A 20,147-nucleotide genomic window follows, 5' to 3' on the forward strand; every position below is an offset into this window, starting at 1 on the left:
ATCTTGGGATGCCCTGATCTTGGTCTTGGTCTTGATCTTGGGATGCCCTGGTCTTGGTCTTGATCTTGGGATGCCTTGGTCTTGGTCTTGTTCTTAGTTTTGGGATGTCTTGGTCTTGTGTCAGTCTCGGGTTACATGGTCTTGACCACAACACTAATAAAAAGCATCAGTCACTGATGCTTTTTTGCTGCTTGTTTTTGTCTCTTTCAGAGTCACTCTGAAAGAGACAAAAACAAGCAGCAAAATGTTGCTTATACTTTAATCATGACTGGCAGAAAAGGCAGCAGGTGCATGCTGGGTAAATACTAAACGTGTGATGTATCAGAGTTTTGTCCATCACCTGTGGGCCCAGTTTGCCTCCGGTGGTCTTCACCAGTGGTTTTAACCTCAAGAACTCACCTGTGTAGCATCAACGTAAGTGGAAGCAGCATTGTTCTTGTGATTATTACGATGAGACGAGACGAAGGACGAGCTCGTCTCCTCCACTGCCTTTAAAGCTTTACCAGACTTTATTTCCATGACATGATGAAACTCAAGGACCGCTTCAGTCCTCCTTAATGGACCACGATCCTCCACCGGGGAGCAGCAGAGCAAATCTATTCAAGAGCTACTTCAAGCCCTTTTTCTATTATCTTTAAGATGACGAGACCATTATTTCTCCTGCAGCCTCCACATAGGAACAATAGAAACATCATTCCTGCACCAACGGATTGAATGAATGAATCACAATGAAAGAAGGAGTTGGAGTTCCCATTAGTACGAAGTGCGCTGGTCTGAATGACATGCGTCCACACAGAAAGTTCAACCTGGACTCGACCAGACACTCCACTAAAAAAAGTGTCACTTGTGGTCTGGAAAACTGGTCCTTCATCTCTTTGTAGAGAGTCTGAGACTCTGTCATTCTGTGTGTTGGTGGTTGTCTGGTTCTTGTTGGTTCATGTCGACTTATTCTAGTTTCAGCCTCTTTGAACTTCTTCTTTGTGGTTGTTTGGATTTCTTTGAGGTTTGTGTGGCGTCTTGTCTCACATGTCTATGTTGAAATTTGAAGTAAGTTTGTGGATGTTTGTTTGTGGTTGTTTAATGATTGGTTGTGGTTGTCTTTTGCTTTGTAGGTGTCATTTGTTATCTATATAAATGTATTGTATTTATTTATTTTTTATCTTTTGTGCCTCATTGTGATTGGTTTGTGTCTATTTGTAGTCATTTCCCTTTGATTTGTGTTTCATGTTTTTCATTTTTCTCACTTTGCTTTTTTGTTTATTTTGACTTATATTCCTTTTACTTATGTTCTGGCTATTTGTGGCAGTTTAGTGTCTTTTCATAGTTTTAGTTTTTTTTTTATGTTTGTTGTTTGTTGTTGTCATTTTGTGGATGTTTTTGTCTCTTTGTCTTTAAGCCTTTTAAAAGATTTTTCTGTGTCTGTTGTTTCTGCCTAATTTCCTCATTCACTGTGGTTGTGTCTTTTAATCTGTTTGTGGTTGTGTTTTATTTAAATATATATATATATATATATATATATATATATATATATATATATATATATATTTGTTTTGTTCCTCGTTGTGGTTCTCATGAAGGAATGGTTGAGATTTGTTGCTTCTGGATTGTTTTTGTAACTCATGATTGTTGTCTGTCCCTTTGTTGTAGATCACTGTAATTATGTGTCTTTGTGTCCATCTTCATGCGGTTGTTCTGCATTTCTCTTTGTGTCTTTTTGGGGTGTTTTTTGTGTCTGTTCTGTATAATCTTCTTTACACCTCAGTGTCTTTTTCTGCCTGTTTCATGATTTTCTGTGGCAATTTTGTTTCTGTAAAGTAGATTTAAACAATCTTTAGCCCCCATGTTTAATAATTTTTTTCAATTATCGCACTTAAATTCCTAAAGTTTGAAGCACATTAAGATTGGAAATGAATCACCCACTCCCTTAATTGTTTTTTTTTGTCCAATCCTGATATTTTAATAGATTTCCTTTTGATTTCTGCTATTGCTCGTGTCTTTTTCACAAAGCTCTTTGATTTTTCAAGGCACTTCATAAATTTGCATGAATCTGTGTGACGCAGTGTTCATGTCCGACCACATGGCGGCGCTGTGGCATCGCACTGACTCTGCTGCTGGTGCAAGTGGAGGGAAAAAAAAGAAGAGCGAAATCCTGGGCACATATTGAAAATTCATGACATGCACTTCTCAACTTCTGCAAGATACACAGCAAGTATAATGAGCTCAAAGCTGAGAACTCGGTCCTTCCTGACTATTTTATCACTTTGTGTGTGTGTGTGTGTGTGTGTGTGTGTGTGTGTGTGTGTGTGTGTGTGTGTGTGTGTGTGTGTGTGTGTGTGTGTGTGTGTGTGTGAGAGAGAGAGAGAGAGAGATCATTCAAATATAAATGGTTGGCACAGCTGTGGCTCTGACAATGCTGCGAAAAGACGAAAACAATTAAAAAAAAGTCCTTCCGACAAACATTGGCTTCTGCTGGCTGAAGGACGTGAAGAAAGAAAGAATAAAATTTAAAAAAAAAAGCAGGGAGCTTTTTAGCTCGCTTGTACTTTCGTCCTTAATTACATTTCCTCTTCACATTCCCCCATCTTTTTTAAAAAAATCTTCTAATTCTGCAATAACTCATCCCAGTATTGCTGTTTCTGTCCTTTCCCTCTCTGGCTCCAGTCATTCTCTGTCTCTCAGTGTCTGACCTAGATTTGGACAGCATTTCTTACACACACACACACACACACACACACACACACACACACACACACACACACACACACACACACACACACACACACACACACACACACACACACACACACACACACACACACACACACACACACACACACACACACACACACACACACACACACACACACACAGGTCTAAACCTCCTCAGGATCCGCCCGTATTCGGTTGTACTTCAGCAGTCCGGTGTCGTCCGGACTTTCTGATTTGTGATGATGGGATTCATCGAGGTCATGAATGGCCGCCACTGTTTTTTCTCGTCTGTTTCCCATCATGCATCGCCTCTCTTCCCTCCTCTCTCCATCCCGGGCTGCTGTTTCTGCAGACCGTGATGCAGACAAGTGCTGGCACGTTGCCCCGGACCGGACCGAAAACACACACACACACACACACACACACACGAGCACACAGACGTTGGCGTTGTTGCCGATGCGTCGGGACTTCTGGAGGAAGAGGAGAGGACGGCCGTGTCACGGTTAACAGCTCCCGCTCATGCTGAGTGGGAACTTTCAACCATCTGCTCCATCATTATTCGCGGAGAGGAGTAAACAGTAAGACAGGCGTCAGGAGGGGAAGGAGACTGGATGGACCCGTGGGAGCTCCACATCACACGGACAGAAGATTCCTCACTGTTTACAACCCAGAGGACCGACGTCTGGACGTCTGGAAGCTCTGGGGTGGACACACGCTGTATTTGGAAAGATTCACTCCTTAACTTCATCGTCAACCATCAGGCCCACCAAGATCCAGATCCACAGAATGTCTCTTCAGCTTTCGATTTACACAACGAGGTTCCCAGTAAAAAGGCATCGAATGTTTCGAATGGAAATGATTTGAAAACGACGCCCGTTTCCAATGAAACTGCAGGAATGCTGAAAATGATGTAGTCTTCATGTGGGGCCACCAGTTGGCGCTGTTGGTTGTTTTTGTCATGAGACTACACCCACGTGGTGTTGCAGAGAACAATATGCTGTAAACATTAACAATATGAGCACAAAGACATTCGTATGGACAGACGTCCAAGTTGGACTGTTATTACAGTGACTGTCAACTATAAGACGACCACGTCCCAGGAGGATGTGGACTGAGAGTCACGACACTCTGGAGACAAACATTGTTGTTATTGTCCATCTACTCACGCATGTGAACAACTATTAACTACGGCCGTGGCGCTTATGTGCAGCAGCAGCATTTTAGACGAGTTGCAGTTGCAGTTTAAACTGCTTTTTGACGACGTTCCTTTCCTTTGTGGCGTTACTTTGAATGAAACTTGTCTTGTGTGTCCTTGAGTCAGTAACAGGTTACAACAGATCCTGGCACCAAATATCTGTGTGATTTCTCTCCAGCTGAGGTCACGGGGGGTCCAGGGAGGAGATCTATGGAGAACCGAGTGGAGTGACGTTCCACATGTCTGAGAGACACTGTCTACAGAGAGCCGTCAGACCTGCTGCTTTCCGTCTCCGTCATCACTTCAGCAGGAAAAAAAAAAAAAAAATCCTCTTTAATGTCACTTCCTATTTTAAAGTGCACGCGGTCTCATTTCTGACTGATAAAGAATAAACACTGATTTTAAAGATAAAGAGATTTCCTGTGAGATCGACCTGAAGACGCCCCAGCAGCCACACACCATGACTCAGCACTTTTCACAGGTTTCAACACATTGCTCAGTCGCCTTTTAACATTACATGAAGTTCAAGAAGTACAATTAAAACCTGCTGACATTTTGTTATCATATTCAATACTTTTAGTCATTTTAGCTGATTTTGTCTATTACAGCTATTTAGCTCCTCGAGATGTTTCGCCATTTTAGTTGTTTATTCATTTTACTTATTTTACCAGTTTGAGCTGCTTTGACCATGTTAGCTGGTTAGCCATCTGACTAGTTCTGCCATTTGACCTGTTTCAGCTAACTAGCTCCTTGAGTTGTACAGCTATTTTAGCTGTTTAGCCAGTATTAGTTTTTCAGTGCCTTGAGTTGGTTTGCTATTTTAATTGTTTTTAGGCATTTTACCTAAATAAGTGCCTCAAGTTGTTCAGCTATTTTAGTTGTGTTTAGCTCTTTTGGCTAATTAGCTCCATGAGATGTTTGAGATTTTAGCATTCTTTAGCGATATGAGCTTTTTAGTATATCAAGTTTTTCCAGCCATTTTAGCTGTTCAGCTATTTTTAGCTATTTTATGTTATTTGCTCCTTACAATGTTGAGCCAATTCTGTACCAATTTTGTTGTTTTTAGCTATTTTAGCTCATTTGGGTATTACGTTGTTTCGTTATTTTAGCTATTTCAACTATTTGGCTCTTCAAGGTATTTAGCCAGTTTACGAGTTGTTTAGCTATTTTAACGATACAGACATCTCAAATGTTTAAGTTCTTTTAGTAATTCTAACCTTTATAGGTTTTGATCTCTTAGCATATTGAGCTCTTTTTTTAATACCATTTTATCCATTTAGTTGTTTTAATTATTTTAGGTGTTTGAGCTGTTTTAGCCATTTTAGTTCTTTTAGCAGTTGGATATGTTATAGTTCTTTTAACGGTTTGAGTCATTTTGGTTATTTTTACAGTTTTAGTTCCTTTAGCGGTTTGAGCCATTTACACCATTTTAGATATTTTTGCAGTTTGAGATTTTTAATTTCTTTAAGTGGTTTGAGCAGTTTTCACCATTTTAGTTCATTTTGCGGTTTTATCTGTTTAAGCTCTTTTAGCGCAGGGGCGGGCAAACTTTTTGGCTCAGGGGCCACACTGACTTTTAAAATTTGACGGACAGCTCAATGTCAGCTCCAGATGCATACATATCAAACGTAAACATTAAAATGGCATAACGATGTTAATACTTATATTCAATTTTAGTGGGAACAGTGTTGTTGATCACCTTTTTTGCATATATTTTTTTTAAATAATATAACGAAGTATAGTATATATTAAAGTATAATCATGATTATGGAAGGGTATTATTCAAAATATGACAAATACATACAGATACATTTATTCTATCACTGTAGACTTTGTGAGAACAAGCAGCAACTTTAACTACAGACCGAATATAATATTGTCTTTAATTTATTTATTTGTAAACTTTATTTAGTAGCTATTTCTCTGTACATACTCTGTTCATTCTTCTTTGTCCACTTTATTCACCACGAGGAAGGAGACTCAGAGCGGTGTTAGCTTTAGCTTAGCTTAGCTTAGCCTAGCCGCCCTCCCTCGTATTTGTTTACGTTCTGGACTCCGACTGCGAGTGCTTTCCCTGGCCCAGTAGAGCCTCCGTCTGGTATCCGGAAGCTGCTAATGCGCCCCCCGGTGGACTGTCGGGCATTACAGGACAAGGTTCAATGAATTGTTCAAATTGAATTATAATAATAATAATGACTGCTCATTATTATTGTGATTGGATTTGGGCAATCCTGTACCAATCTTCAGCGGGCCAGATTAAGAAGACCAAGAGGCCGGATGTGTTCCACCCCCGCTTTAGTGGTTTGAGCCGTTTTCGCTATTTCATTTGTTTTCAGGGTTTGTTCTGTTTGCGTTCTTTCTGGGGGGTTTCTGCATTTTAGTCATTTTCACAGTTTTAAACCGCTTTAGCCGTCGTAGTTATCCAACTCTTTAAACTGCTCATTCTTTTTGTAGTTTTCCTCATTTTTATTTACTTAAAGCTTTTATAGTTTATAGTTTGGTGACATGTTATGATTTTAATTCAACCACTGAAGCGTTTCCAGTTTTTTTTTCACGAGTCACTTCGGGAGTGCGAGATGAGAGAACCATTAAGATGAAATGAAAATGTTGAGGCGAGGTGAGACATACCTGTGCAGGTTGTGTGTGTGTGCGCGCGCGCGCGTGTGTGTGTGTATGTGCGTGCGCGCGCGCGCTCCCTCCCTCCACCTCTGCCTGGCTGTCAGCTCTCCTCGACCACGTAGCAGCTTCCTGGCAGCAGGCTCGTGTCTCCTCTCTCTCTCCCTCCCTCCCTCTCTCTCTCTCTCTCACACACACACACACTCTCCTCTCTCAGTAGCCCATGTAGGACCACGTAGCAGCGGCTCTGGATTGTAAGCAGCCCCGGCAGCGGAGCGGTAATGGATCTGTTTGAATTCGACTTTTTCCGGGACTGGGAGCTGGAGCAGCCATGGTGAGTGCTCGAGCCGTCACCGTGCACGCGCGCGCGCCTTTACATTTATTCTAACGTGCGTGTTTAAGGGGGATGAGTTGTCCGTGCACGTGTGTGCGTGCGTGTTTCGAGGAGAAAACCCTGCAAACCGTCTCTCTTTGTCACCGTCAAAGCTGAACGTTTTTGTTGTTGCTGGAGACGAAACCGGGAGGCTCGCGCACGCGCGCACACGTCCATATATGTATGTTCACGCGTGTACGCTCGTGCACGCGCATTGGTGCACATCATTGAGGGGCGTTTTAATTGAACATGAGATCGCACGTCAGGAAGAGGGGGGGGGGTGACAGAGAGGTGACACCAGAGAAAGGTGTGTGTGTGTGTGTGTGAGTGCGCGCGCGTGTGCGTGATAGAGAATGAATGAATGAATGCACGCACAAAAGTTTGGGAGTTGATCACGTGGTTTAAATCATGATCGTGTACACACACACACACTAACAGGTATGCTGATCAGGTGTTAAAAAGGTTGATCCAGGACTGGACCCCCCCCCCCCAAAAAAAAAAAAAAAAAAAATTAAAATGTGAACTAAATCAATAATAAAGTCAGTAATATTATAGATATGATGATGAATTGAGGAATCAACCACCCAACAGAATTCATACTGAGGATTTTACAGACCAAAAAAAACATCATGTTTAAACTTAGCCCCCCCCCCCCCCCCCCCCCCCCCCCCCCATGGTATCACTCCCTTTATCGCCGACTGGAACTCATCACTTCTTGTGCAAAATGCTCTCCGTGATGGATTTTACACATATAAGTGGTAAAAATACTTAAACAACTTCAAATTACTCTCCTACTCCAAGTTGTCGTTAGTATTGCAGTGTCGTATGCTAACAATGATTCAGTGAAGTGTCTGTCTGAAGTAGATCTCCAATTTATATTTTCTGCAAAAATGTTGATCACATTGTTTGAATCTGGATTAGAATTGAAATGAAACCCCAAGAGATTACAAGTACAACCAAATGGAATTAGTCTTGGCTTAAAGTCTATATTCCATAACTGAAAAATGGGATAGATATAAGAATGAACCACATTTACTTTAAATGGTGACTTAATAAGAGTCATTTGTGTACTTCCTGCTGGATTGTGACGTTGTTGGCCAGTATTCGGAACAAAAGGCTTAAATTAATACAGATTTTAAGGAATAAACTTCACAGATGAACGACTGTTAAGTTGAGTGTCTCGTTAAAGTTAATAAAAGACCGAGCAACTCAATCTATGAAACTAGTTAAAATGTGATTTATTTAAGAATTTAAAGCAAAAAAAAAGTTAAATTTATCTCATATTTAGTGAAAGATATACACTAACAATGATATTGTATTCTTGGCTATAAAGCCGCTCTATTCTAAATTAGTATTCACTGATTGTTTTGGGGGAAATGTGAAGGTCCTCGCTTTTCCTCATCTGTTTCCTGTTTTCACCTCCGAATGACTCGGTCCTCGTCCTGCAATATTCGGGGAAGGTGTGAGATGAAGTTTTTTTTTTTTTTTTTTTAAGGATTTTTTAAGGCCGTTTGCTTCCGGCTTCTACAACCTTGTTTGTTGTCATTGAGAATGAATCTTAGATTGAGAGGAAAATGGACAACAAAAAAAAAATCTGCCATTGTTGCACCTTCCTGTGATCTGCAAATGAATTAAACAAACATAATGTATTTAAAAGAAAAAAAGAAGAAGACGGTATTTTTGTGAGCGTGCCCTCTTCTTCTGATGCTTTACGCCTCTCAAGGTGAATTTCCGCTCTGGCCTTTTCCAGACGGAGCCGTGAATCGGTCTGTAATGGAAATGTGTTTTTCTGTGCCGCACAGTCCTGCACTCCTCAGCGAAGTCATTCTCGATGCAGCAGAGGACGTCAGAACAAAGACCCCCATGAGGAGGGGGTGGGGGTGGGGGGGGGGGGCTTTTTAAGGCTTTTAAACACTGCTGAGGCCCAAGGAGCGCCTGAGGTTTAAGGGACGAGCGAGAGCGCGCCGATCTGCCGCCAGTTCAACATAATTCAGTTTCCTGGCGTGATTTTTGAATTTATTACCAACACTCATTTGCGTGAGAAGACGGGGGAGGGGGGGGATGGAGGGGATGGGGGGGATGGGGGGGGTCCAATTTGAGGATTCAGAACAGCTTGTCGGCTCAGACTCGCGCCGCTTCCCGTCGAGGCCGGGCGGCGCCCGCCGCATTTATACGCCGTTTCTACCCAGAGTGCTTTACAGTTTGGCCTCTCGTTGGTCCATTTATCACCCACTCTGAAATTTGCTGAAGTGGTCCACCTGCTGGGCTGCGGCGGTGACGGTGATGGTGATGGTGATGAGCGCAGACGAAGGGCATGGCCGACTTTACATCTGGATCTATATTTTTCAGGAAGTTGTTTTGTTCCAGTGTGGCTCCAGCCCACCTTAACTGTTAGTTTAGTTTAATAAAGTGGCAGTTTGAAGATAATTCCTCATCCTTCTTCCTCCGTACTCCAGAAGGATGTGTTAAAAAAAACTGTTGAAACTTTACATCTTTGGACGTAAAGTTTAATTTTAAAATACTGTGGAAATATAGTTAAGAAAAAGGGCTGAATTTACATGTTACCCAAGCAGTTGAAGTCTCTGGTCTCACTAGCATTATTGGTATTCCTGTTATTATATTTTATTTTCTTGTTGATATATTGAAGAATTGTGCTTCTTTGGTTCAAAGGTTTTCCACATGTTTAAAATGTTTTAAATTCAGATTATTTAATTAAAAAGCCCCTATTTAATACCCCAAAAAATTTTTAAGTGGAGTTTCACGACTGCTTTCAACTTGGCAATCAGCTTTTCACAAAGTAAACACTCGGCTTAACTTTTGAAAAACAAAACGACAACAAACATTTCAAACTTGGTATAAACACAAATATTCCATCCTGCATCTATTTTTCAGTTTTGAGTGACGGTTCAGCTGCTCACCAACACTTCAAAAACAGCTAAGCGGTAAAGGCGTTGGCCTAAACAAAGCACAGCAGTTGTATCAGAAGCTTTTTACACACAGTCATTTCCATTTGATTCCGAACTTCCCACTGGGCTCAGCCTCTTGTGGCCCACGGGGTCGTTCATTGACCTGCTGTGTGATAAGGTCTGTGTAAACAGTCAACCTCTCCAACGCGTGCGGCCGAGGGAGCTCAATAACTTGGGAACCATGTTGGCGTTTGTATTCCAGCGGGGAGAGTCTGGGCATGGGAGAGTGACACGCAGGGGAGGGGACCACCACGGGAGGGCCCCGGAGCACGGTACTTAACCCCCCGCTGCTGGAGTGGAGCCGCTCTGAAATGAGCTTTCGGAGTGTCCTTCCCTCCTGCCATCGCTCCATCACGCTTCTCACCGCCGTCAGGTGGTCCTGGTGGGGAACCGGGCTGACGTCTTGAAATGGGCTTGAAGATGCGGCCTCGTGCAGGAAGGAGGAACGGGGAGCGGAGTCGCTGATGATCGGGAGAATGATTTCACTACTTTAACTGCTGACAGAAGTGGAAATCACGAGAGCTGACGGGGGTATAGACCTTTTCTTCCTCGGTTAAACAGATCGTTGCCTTTGCCCGATATATCACCGCTGGAACCGCCTAAGTAAAAGCTCATGGGAAATTTTGTGAAGAATGAGGCGGACGTTGAACTGTCAGTGGCCATGATAAGGCGACGTGTTCTACACTGCTGTTCAATTCAAGCATCCTGGACCCTTCAATCATACTGGAGATATATCATCTGTTGTTATACCATGAACAAGCTTCATGTCGGACTATCAGACCAGTTGGTGGGGATTGTTATGTGTAAATAAAACAATGTAGGAGTTGTATTTTATGTCATATTTAATTTAATGTAATATATGTTATGTCAGTTCGGGATGTTTGCCAGAGTAGTTTTCAGGGTTTTATGTCGGGCCTGAATGAAATTGATTATTTTGCGGCAAATTCTCGGGAATAAAAAAAATCAGATACTCAATATATCGTCCGATTACATTTTTTGTAGTGCTGTGGAGACATTGATTAGTAGTGACATGCGCTGATGCGTCACATCAAAGTTGGCGATGTCCGGTCAGAGTGGCAGCGGCGGTAAAAGCATGGGTGGAGAACGAGCTAACATGTCAGTCGAGCGTGAATGACACAACGAGGCACGTCGCAGGAAATGGGAAACTTATTGAGTAGTTGTTTATGTCACAAACTAGTTAATTTACCACCGAGGTAAACTCCTCGTTTCAGTAAATGTGCTGTCAGCTTTTCACTTGTTACTCCTTCCCTCTCTGCTGTGGGGTGACGGGGAGCGTGACGTGAAAAGTGTCGGGGCAACTGGACATGAAACCCAAGGACATCTTTTTCTTTTCAGCGACATGTAGCTTGTGCTGCCGTCAAATACAGGAGCACTGGAGGTTTTTCGATGGTGACGTAGCGGAATTCTGTTGTCATACAGTGACATCTAGTGGCCCTTAGATGGTATGTCCTGCCATATTATGATGTGCAAGTCCCATGACCAGCCAAGCAACTTAAAAGAAAGTGTGAATTTTACTACAAAAAATAGAGTATTTGCTTGGGAATGAATCCAGTCCAGCGTGTGACGGTGCGGTTTCTGTTCAGTCTCCATCAACGTCGCTCACTAACCACCCCGAGCTGCTTTGATGCAGCCGGTAACTCGCCGCTAATAACTGTTGAGCTGGACTCAGGATTACAAGAAGCATCACACCGTCAGCCAAAGAGTTGTTTTCAAATGGCTCGACTTTCCCAAAAAGAGACGACAACAGACCTTCAATGGAGACCGCGGAAATCTCTCTGATTGGAGTTAAAAGTCTGTCGTCGGCCATTGATGCGCGGTCGGTGTTTGACAGTAGATTTTCCTTTTCAGGGGGGAACAATCTCGACGCTCCTCGCGCCTTTGTTAAATGTGAACGAACGCTGTAGGTCTCCTCCTCCTCCTCCCGAAGAAATACCCTTTCATCTCCTCTCCTCTTTGTTGCTATTTCTCCCTCCTCCTCCTCCTCTTCCTCCTCCTTCCTCCCATCTCGCCTCTTGTTTCATTCCCTCTCTCCCGGAGATCTGAAGTCTTTGTATGATTGTAATAGGGCCTGCATTGAATGTTGCGTGCTCCTCCGCTCTAATTGCCCATCATGTAGCTGGGTAATCACGGCAGAGGAATCCGGGGGAGATTGCTTTGAATGTTAATTGACGCTGATGGTGATTGGTTGAACCATTTAAGTAGTTAATTAGAGAATTGATTACACATATCGTCAGCGTGCAATGATAAGATTCCAGCTGCGTGTTTTTGGAGCCCAAAAAGTTCACATCTGCTGGGAGACGCTTTGATTATTATTATTTTTGTTATCGGATCCAACCAGATCTTTAAATCACTTGGCATGTGGTCTCTTTTCACGCCGCGTTCGATCATAGAAATGAGCAGAGATGTCAGAAGGAACGGCGTACATCAGAGCGCCGGTGGGGGGGGGGGGAGTGGAAGACGCAACAAGACGAGAATCTGCAGAGAAAAGTGGCGACGGAGTCGATTCATTCAATGTTCCTTCTCGCAGTCCAACGCTCTGTCTGCCCGTCAATCCTCCCACATGCTCCCGATCGGCTCCGTCACACGCGCGAGCTCAATAAGTGCAAAATCATTCATCACGCTGAGATCTCCACCGTCGCAGCGGTGCGGCGGGCCTCGACGTGCCAAAACCCGCTCCACTCGATGATACTTCACACCAACATCATCAGCGGCTCGCAAGCCTGCGAGAGGAAGCTGCGCCTCGTCCCAACCTGCCAAGATTTTGCAAACAAATGCTCCGCGAGCGACAGCAGATAGCGCTGAAGGAAGTCCTTCTATCTGGAGAAAATCCATTTCGTCCCGCACCGGCGTTACAATTCCCCCGCGGGGCTGTGAAACGTGAGCGCTTGTCAGCAGGTGCGGAGGAGCTCTGAACCGGGCCGGATCACCTGGAGTCCGTCGGGCGGTGAAAGCAGCAACTGTCCGTGGTGCTGGAGCCACAAACACCTCTGGGAGATGTTGGGCTCGGAATTCTGCCCGGAATTCCCAACTTAGACCTTTAGTGAAATCGTTATGCTTGAGATGTTTACCGTGGTCCTGGAACAGTTGTAGTCAAGAAGATGATGAATTTAGTGGTATTTTCTTTCTAGTTTACTCAGGCATAATAATATGTACAGTCTTATGGTTTAAAGAGAAATGTACAGATTTGACAAACTTTCATAAACCTGCAGGGTGTGGATGTGGCCACGCCACAAACTTTACTATTCACCATCAAACTGTAAATACTCTCGACATGCTCCGGTCGACCTCAAACTTCACACGTTGCATTAGAGTCCAGAAATGATCTCAGCCGTTTGACGATTACAAGAATCGACCATAGTGCCACCTGCTGGAAACAGGAAGACATACATATGGCAACAGACATTCTGGACAAGAATATAGTATTTATTAGTAACACACCCCGTACTAAACCGAATATTTCTAAGCTAAGGAGAAAATAATCAGGTCTTCTTTGGGTAGCGTATGTAGCTTGCCAGCTGATAATTCAAATGTTGGACTCAAATTTATTTTAATATCGACTTTACAGGTATCTATTGATCTGTATTGGCTTTCATGGGGGACGATTATAGTCTTTGTGATCATGTAGAGACTTTTGTCACATCTGTTTACTGTGACCATGACCTTGACTGGAATTTCCCTGCTCAGAGGTGGGAATTTCCCATCTAAAATGTGGGAATTTCCCAGCTCATAGGTGGGAATTTCCCAGCTTGGCCTTCTTCAAGTTCTCACGTCCTCGAAGACACTCAGCATTCGGTCTCATTGCAAGCATTGAACTAAATTAATTGCAGTCAGAATGGAAATAAATGCAAATCATCAGTGTAGTTTAGTCACAATAAAACAGCATTTCTATATGTGTAGAACTTAAATCCTCCATATGATAAGACTATACAAGCAAAACCTGACCAGTGCCCTGGCTTTCATGGGTTTGATTTAACTGTCTGGTGCACTTTCCCAACTCAGAAGTGGGATTTTCCCAACTGGTAAACTACCAGTTCCATGAAAGTTCCCATTTCCTAAAGGTTCATGGTCTACTATGACTTGTTTCTCATGTCCTCATGGAAACAACTGCTCAGGCTTCCTCCTCCAGAGAATCAAACAAGAGGCTCGGGTTGTAAAATAAAAAGTGAGTCTGAAAGAATTCAGGAGTCTTGAGGGGAAAATCAGAGGTGGTTGTCAGATGGAAACAATCGGCCCGTGCTCTTTTTAACATCGCCATCCCGTCTGAAGTCGATCAAATAAATGCATTGATTAGAGCAGCTCTGAGACGACGTTTCCAGATTTTAAGGAACCGATTAGGTGGACTTGATAAATACCAGAAGCGTTTATTCAGCTCTGAGTCAGAAGAATAATTGGTGGAGTTCGTCAGTGATCCACTGCAGACTTTGGCTGTTTTTTTTTTTTGGTTTTTTTTCCCCCCCCTGAGCTCCAAACAATGTAATATTCCACAGATGTGTCTCTGCAGCTGTGTGGACATTTTTTTTAACAAGTACAACAAAGCAATCATCAAACAGAATCTCCAAATCAACCTCAAATATTTGCTTAGTTTTGGGATTTCTGGCCCGTATCATTCCAACACGGCGTCGGGTTAAGTGTTCTCAACAGCAACACTGTAGTACTCTCGCATTTATCTCCCACGTACCATATTATCATCAGCATGAATTACTCACAGCGCTTGCGTTTCCATATCGTTTCAAGCCTTTCGAGACGTTGCAACCTTGGGGGGGAAAAATAGCATCTAAAGTAAGGAGCCGCCAGTCAACAGGCGGTAAAGAACCCAGCTGATGCATTCATTTGGAGAATGTTAAGTATTAAGGTGACGGAGCCGCCGGATCCGTTGTTTAGCAGATAATCCACTTGTATTGTCACGCCGCACAACCGATACAAAGGTCAGCTGTTGGGGCTTTATTAGAAGGTGAATCGAGCCCTCCCTCCTCCGAGGTTGGAGTAGAGACATTTCAGGGTTTTGCACATGCTCCATCTAAAGAGCGAAGCCATCTGTTCAGTTCTGTAAGTGTCTTATAAGAAAATTAAGAGTAACCATCTGGATGGGATATAAAAATCCTCGGCAGAACATTTATCTTTATCAGTGAATTTTTTTTCTTTTCTTTTTCTTTTTTTTTTTTTTTGTGCATCTCCCTCCTCTCCTGCTCCCATAAATTTGGAGACGCTGCACTTTCTCATCTAACTCGGATGGTGTCACGGATAATTAGCCGAAAGGCCACAAGGCTCCGTAAAGTTCACAAATAACATCACCCCCCCCCCCCCCCCCCAAGTCAAACTTTTACTTTATTTATTACAGACTCAAAATCAGGGTTCATAGCACATCATTAAAAGGAGCCTATTATGCTAATTGTCTCGAGTTTTTCCGTCTTCTGAAACTCAGCTCGAGAGTTCACAGTTCATAAAAATCCTTATTTAGATCAAACCGGCCCTTTATGTAACCCCCTCGTTCTGAAACTGTTTGTATCCCCGGAAGCCCCTCCGTCAGCATGGCGACGCATTGCAGTGTGCACGTAATTTGACACCAGCCTCTTTCCGGATACCTGCCGTGACTAAAAAGAAAAAAGACCATCTCATTGTCACATTGTGGGAGGATTTTACAAGGTTAGTTTTTCTGAGGAAATAGTCATGAAGAAGACATAAGAAGAGGGTGAAATATTTATTTTTGAAACTTCAAATTTACAAAGGGAAGTGTGCCATTTTGAGACAATAAATCAGTCTAATTTGGTCTCCGGCAGGACAAGCAGGTGAAGTGACGGCATAAATACCTTTCTTAAAGAAACAAAACACATGTTTTCCAAGGAAATAAGAGTACAGTAATTAAAAGAAAAAGTGATAAACTTGAAATGTACAAAGAAAACTAATCATACTTTCAAATTGTGCTCGTTAGCAATGATGTGACCTTGTGTAAAATACAGTGAAATTGTGGCCAGTCGTTTTCTCTTTTTATTTTTTAATCAAAAATGAAACAAATGGCGGAACGAAAACATCTCGAATCCTCCGCTACGCCACATCACCCACAGGGCGAGATTTGATGTCGGCTGCGTTCATTAAAATAGTTAATAAACTCAAAGCAGCCTTTCCTTTTGATTGTGAGACGTTATTGTTGTGATTTCTCTAGTTCCCAGGGCCAGAATGGTCTCTGTCTCTGGTGGTCCTATTTGTGGTCCACGGCCTGTCTGTTTGACACCACTGCCATAACCCTACATTTATTATGGTTGTAGTTTCTCGAGACTTAATTTAGCTTTTTTTCCTCAGATTGCAAGTATTCAGCCAGCACCTGAAGAAATTCTTTTCACTGCCTTTGGTTCAGCGTCTTTCCATGTGAAAATGCAGAGTCAGCTTGTCAAATCCCGTCCTTCATTTATGTGATAGAAACACAGAAAAGCCCCCAAAATCCCCTTTAAATCAATCAAATCACTGTTGTTGTTGTGAGCCGATACTATTAAATTAGCATTGACACGTTTTTTTTCAGCGATTAAAAAAAAAAAAAAAAACACAAAACAATGAAACGCAGCCGAAGCGCGGCGCTATTCAAAAGCTGTGACGGTGAATTATAATGACGATAATAACAACAATGTGAGCTCACTCGCGGCAGATTACAAAACCCGAGCTGATCAAACCCGACAGGCTGTGTGGGGTGAAGTTGGAGTTATTCACACCGAGGCTCGTCGTTCCCAACTGCAGCGTCTGTATTCAAAGGAAGAACAAAAAAACAAAAAAAAACTAACAAACCGAAAACACTTGGTGTTGGTGTTAAAATTGAAACTGGCTCCTCGTCGACAGATGTGACTAAAAGCCCTGTAACTATTAATTAAGACTGTAGAGCCGAGCGTAACTGTACGGAAGTGAAATGGATCTTTCCCACGGGATCAGATCAGCCAGCCGCTTTTCTAATATTGGCAGAGTCATTGTTTTCAGAGCGTTTTCCTACCTTTTAATACTCTGATTTATCTGAGCGGTTATTGCTCCAGACTCAGCCTCCCTTTTGTTTAGTTTTTTTTTCCTCCCCGTGTCTTTTGAAGATTAGTTTTTGGATGGTTTTCTTAATTGGAGAGCACACAGAGGGGAGATAAGAACGGCTGAAGCACAAGGACTAAACAAGTGACGCTTTTAAGAAATAAACTTGAAGCAGACGATTAAAGCGGTACACGTTTTTCGAAAATATTGTTTTTAGGATTGAATGTCTTTTCATAATTATGATACTCGGGTCAAGTGTTGCAGTAATGACATGATTTGTGATGAATACAAACATGTACGCAGATGATGTTGATGTCTTTGTGTCTTTGAGAATTCTTCCAAATACCACTAATTTCCCCCCTAAATTTTCTTCATTCATATTTAAAATGATCAATACATCAGTCTTTGAACAGAATAGTGGTGGAATAAGAAGAATATCATTTTTATTGGCCCCATTATATTAATTTAAAGTGTTGAGTAAGCAATACAACACAAAATCAACATTCCAAGTACACACTATACTGAGCTTCCTTTTATTTTTTCATCACTACCAGTTGTTAATATGCTATTAATATTGAAATTATTAAAGGTCTCATGTTAGACAGTTTTTCAACAATTGCACATAGTTGTCAGAGGTCCAACAACATTGTAGTCAAGGAGTACAGGAGTCTGTGCCTAGTCAAGACCCGTCTCAGGGAGAAGAGCTTTCCGGTGTTTCAGATTAAGTGGTTTCCCTGTCAACTGGTGACCCTTCAGCGTCCCTTGTTGCTGCTAATAACAGATGTTCATAACAGTTACGCTGGCTCCTGCTAGCTGTTGTGGTTTTTCATCTTATACTGAATTTATTCTGTAAGTCAGTAAAGCAGAGCTCCTCTACCAGAGGGAGCGCTGATTTCTCCACATGATGTCATGAAGGGAAAATCACCTGTATGAACACACATTCCCCCAAAAACGCGGCGTAAGAAGGTGAGAGACTTTCATCACTTCGCGCACAGGATATGGGGACACAAATTACCCTTAATAAACCATTTGAAAGTTAATTTTGCATATTGCACCTTTAAGTGATAGAATATAGCTGCCATAGTTGTGTTTATAAGTACTCCAGCATATAATGTGTATACATGTGTGTGTGTGTGATTTGACGCCCATATTGGTATTCCACACTGAAATACAAACTAATAATAAAAGTACAAATGGAAAATCATCTGCAAGTAAGTGAAAAGATGAGACAAACAAGTGCTGAGCGATTATATTAAAGTAAGTAATGACGACATAAAACCCTCCGACATCGAGCAAACCGTGTGTTAAAACCACACAACATGCAAGCTGGTACGAAAGAATGCAGTTTACTAAACCAATCGTTCATCTGAGATGTTAAAGATTACGTAAACAAAGCCCTCCGAGGGGCCGGATGAGGAACAGATAGAGCTCACAAGAAATTAAATCCCCCCCCCGTTTGCTGTTAAAACTAATTAGAATTAAGTTTAATTAGTTGATGAAGTATTTGCTTGATGTTGCGCTCTCTAATTAGTTTAAAAATTTTCATTAGTAATTGGTTGAATTAGCTAATGAGGTGTTTGCCGTGTGGCGCTCATTCATACGGCGGAGCGGCGTTTAAAGGTGGCAGGGTTTCTACCGTCACGGCATTCACGACCTGATGGATGAGTATGTTTGGTGGGATTACCTCTACCAATACTGAGTGATCCGCTTGGTTATCCCAGTAAATTACTAATAAGAATCATAGGAATCCCTGTAAAGGCGTCTTTCACATAGAGCTGGGTTAGCTTTTTAAAAAAAGAACAAAATGCAATCACTTCATGCACAATGAACGTCGTGACTGGGCACGGCGTATCAGCAGGTGTGTGTGTGTGTGTGTGTGTGTGTGTGTGTGTGTGTGTGTGTGTGTGTGTGTGTGTGTGTGTGTGTGTGTGTGTGTGTGTGTGTGTGTGTGTTGAAGGGCTGTGCGAGAAGAAGGAGCACAAGAGAGCGAGAGACTTGGCAGTCAACACCAGGTAGCTTCTGCCCTCATGCCCCCAAGACAATACACACACACACACACACACACACACACACACCAGGTCCCGAGGTTGGCAGAGCCATCTGCCAAGAGGAGCATGGTGCTGAAGAATGATAACACACACACATACAGCCTCTATTTCTTCTTTTTTTTATTGAAACACACACACACACACACACACACACACACACACACACACACACACACACACACACACACACACACACACACACACACACACACACACACACACACAGCTCTGATAGTTCTCTCAGCTGTGGTTGGCATTTGTGCGAATACCTTTTTGTGTCCATGTTTCCTGTCCATCCGCCAGAGTATATGGAGGCAACTTACCAGGAGAATTGTGTGTGTGTGTGTGTGTGTGTGTGTGTGTGTGTGTGTGTGTGTGTGTGTGTGTGTGTGTGTGTGTGTGTGTGTGTGTGTGTGTGTGTGTGTGTGTGTGTGTGTGTGTGTGTGTGTGTGTGTGTGTGTGTGTGTGTGTGTGTGTGTGTGTGTGTGTGTGATATCTCTGAACTTAAGCATTTTAGTGGGTTCATTTTGTCCATTAAGCTGAAAACGCTCAGATGTTGAGTTTCTGGCAGAGGTCCACTTCTGCATACCTACCCTGTGTTTAATACTCAATATTATTTATTCATGCAGTGAGCGGAGAGAGAAACACACTCTGTGCTTTAACACTCAAGCTCGTGACAGATTGACGGATTTAAAAGAAAAATGCTTTACCAATCTGACATACAATGGATTTAAATTGGCTGACTGTAGACAATAGTAAATGTTCTACCACTGCTTGTCAGCCAGTAGAATAATCTATATATATATATATATATATATATATATATATATATTCATTTCTATAATAATAATTGTAACTTACAAGTATTTGTCCTTAAAAGCCTTTGGCATTTCAGTATACATATTTTTTGCACTTACATTGAAGCTAACAGTCAGCTAACCAAGTTTTTACTCCTTGGTTGCCATGGAAACCATGTTAAAGCTTCCAAAATTCTTCAGATTCATGAAAACATCTAGTTATGAGACAACAACATTTAGTCAACAGCAACATATACAATCTGGGCAGGGTCAGGGGGCTGCCTTTTCCCAACAACACTATTCCTATTAATTCTTTTTTCAATCGATGGACTGATTTCAAACACTCCACACGTTTCCTTTCTACAAAACCATAAGTGAAACAACACAATGTTCAAAGACCTACCTGATTTAAAATGTAAAGCC

At 42.3% G+C, this 20,147-nt stretch overlaps 1 protein-coding gene across 1 annotated transcript in view; it reads left to right on the forward strand.

Annotated features, from left to right (window-relative positions):
• Positions 1 to 6,801: 6,801 nt before the first annotated feature.
• The window catches only part of aff2 (AF4/FMR2 family, member 2), a gene marked incomplete at its 5' end in the record, with an annotated part of 172,667 nt that continues 159,321 nt past the window's right edge, over positions 6,802 to 20,147 (forward strand). The window contains one exon of the mRNA XM_080466367.1: positions 6,802 to 6,854. Coding sequence (XP_080322493.1) covers positions 6,802 to 6,854 — 53 coding nt within the window. The remainder of the gene's footprint in view (positions 6,855 to 20,147) is intronic.

The sequence above is a fragment of the Lipophrys pholis genome (genome assembly GCF_963383615.2).
Source record: "Lipophrys pholis genome assembly, chromosome: 6".
Classification (NCBI taxonomy): Eukaryota; Metazoa; Chordata; class Actinopteri; order Blenniiformes; family Blenniidae; genus Lipophrys; species Lipophrys pholis.